The sequence below is a fragment of the Electrophorus electricus genome, chromosome 2 (genome assembly GCF_041902795.1).
Source record: "Electrophorus electricus isolate QZ-2024a chromosome 2, ASM4190279v1, whole genome shotgun sequence".
Classification (NCBI taxonomy): domain Eukaryota; kingdom Metazoa; phylum Chordata; class Actinopteri; order Gymnotiformes; family Gymnotidae; genus Electrophorus; species Electrophorus electricus.
Window position 1 is genome coordinate 22,589,805 of NC_137498.1, and position 5,196 is coordinate 22,595,000.

The following is a 5,196-nucleotide window of genomic DNA, read 5'->3' on the forward strand; positions in this document are numbered from 1 at the left end:
CAGGCAGAGCACGCTTCGCTGTGGTTATGCTGTGGTGAACTTTGGCCCCTTCATGAAGAACAATACAGGCCACCATCAACAGGGCGCTCTTATCAAAGCCTGCTAAAAGCAAGAGGGTAGCTGGGGATACTTCCAGCTGAATGCTAAACAAAAATGCCCCCCCACCCCCCCGTAACATCATGAATAGGAAGAGGGTACAATAACAATGGAGAAATGTTACATTAAATCACTGATGCTCATGTCTGTAGGTTCAGTGGCATGTATGTATGTGTGTGTGTGTGTGTGTGTGTGTGTGTGTGTGTAAGAGCCTGGTCAGTGCTCATACGTTAAATGATGGGGGCACTTCCACCTGCTCCTAATAAGGCAATGACAGTGGAGTGTATTAGCTGCGTGACACTGTTGCCTTAGCTGGGCATCAAAGCACCCCATTTCAGCCTTAGAAAGGCCCAGATGAAGTAATAAAGGCCAGCCTAGCCTCATCGCACTTAGTGAGAACTGCAGTTTCCAATCATCCATTTCCTTCCACAAACTGGCCTGAATTCTGCCTTTCATCATATAGTGTGACTAAAAAGAGATTTTCCTTCGACTAAAGTGACTCACTTTTCCAGCTCAGCAGCAATCTGAAATGCTAAGGGTTATTATACATGGCCATTTAGTACTATAAATGTATAAAGTCCTGATTCAACCCAATTTGGATGCATTTCTTAAAAGCCTCTTTGCATAATATCAATGGCCAAGACTCAAGTGTGAGTTCCAGTGGGAAGACTGTTATAGTTCAGAACAGTGCGTTTGACAATCTAGCCTGTTGCAAGATTTTAGAAATGCTTGTACTAATCATGATACAGAGCTTCTTATGTGCTATAGTCTGATATTAGGAGATTTAGCGCTGCTGATCCTAACTGATCATGGCTTGGCCTATGGTCAACATAGCAATCCTGTCAAAGGTAGGTCACCTGTGCATTTTTTTCAAGGCTTCCATAATTGTAATTTGTTAAGACTTCTAATTCTTGGAGTACCCTTAAACAAACAATGTTGGTTGTGTATCCACCTTCACAAAGAAAGAGAAATAAACAGCAAACCTCACGATGTCCAAAGTAAAGAATATAAAAGATGAAAGTGAGAATGAAGGATAGTCTCTGACATTTATCTGTAAAGTTTGCATAGATGAGATGTGACATAACCTGCAGCACCGTATCTCATTCCACCTGCTACATCTAAGTGGCCAGACAGAATATCTATAAACAATGCGATGGACGATATATAGACTAACCGACATGCCTGAAACTTGACGGAGAACTGCACGTATGTTTACGAGCTGGCAGTAGTTCTGACGAGCTGGAAGTTGTTTGCTTTAGGTGCTGGACCTCCCCGCTCCAATCTTGTTTGTGCTATCCTCACGACTAAAGGTGTCCCGTCCCACCCAAGTGTTTGACAAGTCTCCCTCGCGGCCCATACTCACGTGCTCACTGGCAGAATCAGCGCTAGGGGCTTCTTCAAACATCCGGGTGTTGCCTGCAATGCGCAGTCGCGGCGCTGCAGCGGTGTTTCCGCGAGTTGAGTGGAGAGGGGCGGGAGGGGCGGGGTGGGGGGGGGGGGGGGGGGAGTACAGAGAAGCGGAGACGCAGCGGGACGCCGAGTTGGAGCAGATTAAACGGACGCCCCACAAACGCTGTTGAAAACGGTTCGGGAAAAACCAAAATAAAACCCACGTCAGCGTGTACGACCACGACGCAAACCTTAAGGCATGGATGAAACGGTAAAAACAAGCACTAAAATGTGAGATTTAAAGAGAGACACTGCGAAGCGAACGAGAGCGGCTTTCCCCCCTCATCTTTAACGGGTGATCTCGTCTCAGGTGGTCCGTCCTTCGTTGTGTCAGTTGAACTGGGGGAAAATGAAGAAGTTTAATATTCGGAAGGTGCTAGACGGCCTGACGGCTGTGTCGTCCCCATCACCGTCCCCGCACGTCGGGGCTAAGGAGAACGACTTCATCATCCCGGAGACCCTTCAATCCGAGCACTTTCAGCTTTGCAAGGTGGGGAAGCTCCTGTGTGAATATGCACGCGGCCAGAGTATCTGTACTCTGCGTTTCACCTTACATGGCTTTTCTATGGCGAGCGCACACAAGTGTGAGTTTACAAATGTTTGATTCCAGAAGGTTGGGTTCCATCGAAAGAGCCGGTCTTGTCGGTGCATAAAGTATCTTTCATCAGTCACAGCATAATATTCGCTGTCAGATTCAAATTAATCGTGTCCTTTCAGGTAGGCAAATGCGACAGCCACTGCAGTTTACTGCCAAGATCTATTTCAAGGCAAATATCTGACGCACATTTCAAAGGCTCAAATGGAAATTTAGATAACACGTCTGTGTTACAGGCAGCAATATTCCACAACAAAACAGTAGAAATATATGATTGCGTTTAACTATATGATTGCACTGAACATGAAAAAGCAAACAGATATTCCTGTTATTCTTATTCTCCTTGTCCGGGGGAGTAAATTCACCGTCGGTTTTTGCACGCGTTGTATTTGAACAGTAGCCTACTGACCCGACTATAGACACGGAAATATAGCTACAGTGTGTATTTATACGCAGAGTCGATATAAATCTATATTCCTCGTGAACGCATTAAAGCGCTGACTCCGTGTTTATTAAATGCGCACAAATGAGTCAAAAATATTTTTGCTTGTCATAGAATTATGCTTCCGCAGCACAGAACGTTTGTGTATGTGAAATATGCCGTAGTCTCTATAAAATTGTTTTCGTTAAACGTGATTTCTGTTTTACTTTATTTAATTAAAACAACCGCATCATGTTTAGGTTAAACTGTACGGCGCGCGGGGATGGAGGACGAGAGATTAGGATGGACGCGCGCGGCGGGGGAGACCGGAGATGTGGTGTGTGTGTGTGTGTGTGTGGGGGGGGGGGGGGGGGGGGGGGTAAGAAACCCAGCGCTTGCGTAATCTGCCGTGTTCGGATTAACATGTCAATTGGTCAGTTGCATTATGCACTGTTATGTGCAGTGAAAATTATTTCCCATACCCATATCTGATGGCCAGCCCCCCTCCCCCAACCACAACTGGTATGCCCTCACAAGACCTTCGGAACTGCACAATTACAATGGTTCTCACTAAATAATATTAGAGATGACAGCAGAGTTGTTGGTTTTAGTGCTTCTCAAGGACATTCGAAAACCACGCTGAAATATCACAGTTAATTTCTCGTCTATTTCACGCGCTGTGAAAACCCGCAGCTTCGCTTTTATGTTTAATTACAGTGCTGTTTATAGTCTATAGACCAATTGCTTTATTGCAGCGGGGCTTTGTCCGGCTGTTCTGATTTCGTCGTACCCTATGTTTTTTGTTTGTTTGTTTGTTTTTTTTTGTTGTTTTTTGATCAAATTAATGCATTGTTTACAGCGTAAGCCTATTTATAAGTGTTCGGTAGGTTTGCCAAACACCAGGCAGACCGACTAATGAAACAGAGTCCAGTGTATCTCTTAACTTATTATATGATGCTGTTGAGAGAGATTTGTCTAATGACGCAAGAAGTTACCTTAACGATGGAGGCTGCAGGGAAACAAATGGATAGTTGTTTACTTAGTGGTACCGACTGGAATGGTCTTAAATTACTGTCTTTAAGACTTTAAATTTAGCTCACGTGTTTTCAGGCCGTGGAATACACTTTTGTCAAATTTGAGGCAACTGTAAAGACCCCGGACCGGTTTCAGCCGCAAATGGCGAGAATAAGGGAAGCGCTGTTGCTCCGCTCTAATAAAGCGGCAATACTCCTACAACGGAACAGCGCGACGGCAGGTGCCCGTCCCCGCGACCGCTGCTTACGTAACATGCTTATCCCTACACTCTCTCATTAACACACACACACACACACACACACACACACACACACACACACACACACACACACACACACACAGACACACACACAGACACAGACACAGAGAGAGCGAGCGGACACCTGCAAAAAAGGCTCTTGTTGCAATAAACATAAACAATAAACATGTAAGACATTGTTGGTGGGCGATAGTATAATAGTTTACAGTCTTACCGCCAGCGCTCTATGGCGTTAAAAAGAAAACAGTTACCAGTACATTAATAATCGGTCACTGGCGTATTCCTAAATAAGTTCGTATACTATAAAACAACAATGTTCTGACACGTTTAGTTATTCTTTCACAAAATGCACGATCTTATTGTAAAACTTGTTTAAATTCTCTTTTATGCTTCTCTCTCCCGTTGTCCTCCTGGACTCGCAGACGGTCCGTCATGGCTTTCCATATCAGCCGTCCTCTATGGCGTTCGACCCGGTCCAGAAAATCCTCGCCGTCGGGACCCAAAGCGGAGCGCTACGACTGTATCCTTTATTCCCAGCTAGAGAGCGTCTCGAGCTTCTCGCGTGCGTGCGCGCGCGTGCGTGCGCGCGTTTCATTTTCAGATGGACAGCAAGGAAGCAACCGTAAGTACCGGTTCTGGAGCCGTCGGTATGTGGGCATTTGTGTCCGTCACTACTAGTTTACGTTGACTAAAGCGCCACTGCTGATTCAGTAACACCAGTGGCGGCACTCTTTACCCACGCTGATCCTGTGTCTTGAGGATGTGACTGTGTGTTTGTGCCATACTGCGGAGCAGAGTGGCACAGTGTTCTAGGGTCCACAGATCTGAGATCAGCCTAAGCACACATCATCATGTATTCCCATGAGTCTTCTTGCTTTTATGGAAACCACATCGGATCCCAGTTTTGGTCAGTGAGCCAAACCATTCCAAGATGTGAGAAACGCATTCTGTTTAGTAAAAATGTCTCCATTCAAACATTGTCTGCAAAAAGACATGTGGCGGGACTTTGGACATGCTCCCCCCACTACTTTCCCTTGTGCGCTTGCCTGATTCCTGCTCGAGGGTAACGGCCATCTTCAGAAGCCGATCATCGTTGGGGAGCTCACACCACGACTGTGATCAGATAAATACCCACTACCAGCAGACGCAGGCCAATGGGAAGCTAGGAACCAGGCTCTAATTTTGGATGCGTGAAACTCGTCTACCCCACCTCCACTTCCACAGTGCCGCAATCACCCGTAGCCTGACCCTGAGCCATCAGTGCCATTTGAGGGCTTTCACACTGACCTTCACTGCTGGGAGTGGACAGAGGATTTTGGCTCTGTGATTGGCCTGGCCCAG

The 5,196-nt window shown here is 46.1% G+C and overlaps 1 protein-coding gene across 6 annotated transcripts in view; it reads left to right on the plus strand.

The window, feature by feature from the left end:
* Positions 1-1,617: 1,617 nt before the first annotated feature.
* The window catches only part of stxbp5a (syntaxin binding protein 5a (tomosyn)), a 78,347-nt gene continuing 74,768 nt past the window's right edge, over positions 1,618-5,196 (plus strand). For 5 of the 6 annotated variants that reach the window (XM_027015519.3, XM_081695623.1, XM_035529111.2 and 2 more), the window contains exons 1-3: positions 1,618-1,756; positions 1,856-2,035; positions 4,278-4,375. In XM_027015519.3, the coding sequence (XP_026871320.2) occupies positions 1,745-1,756; positions 1,856-2,035; positions 4,278-4,375 (290 nt within the window). In that variant the 5' untranslated portion in view covers positions 1,618-1,744. Of the gene's footprint in view, positions 1,757-1,855; positions 2,036-4,277; positions 4,376-5,196 lie in introns of those variants that run through there. The other variant, XM_081695638.1, reaches the window with a different exon arrangement.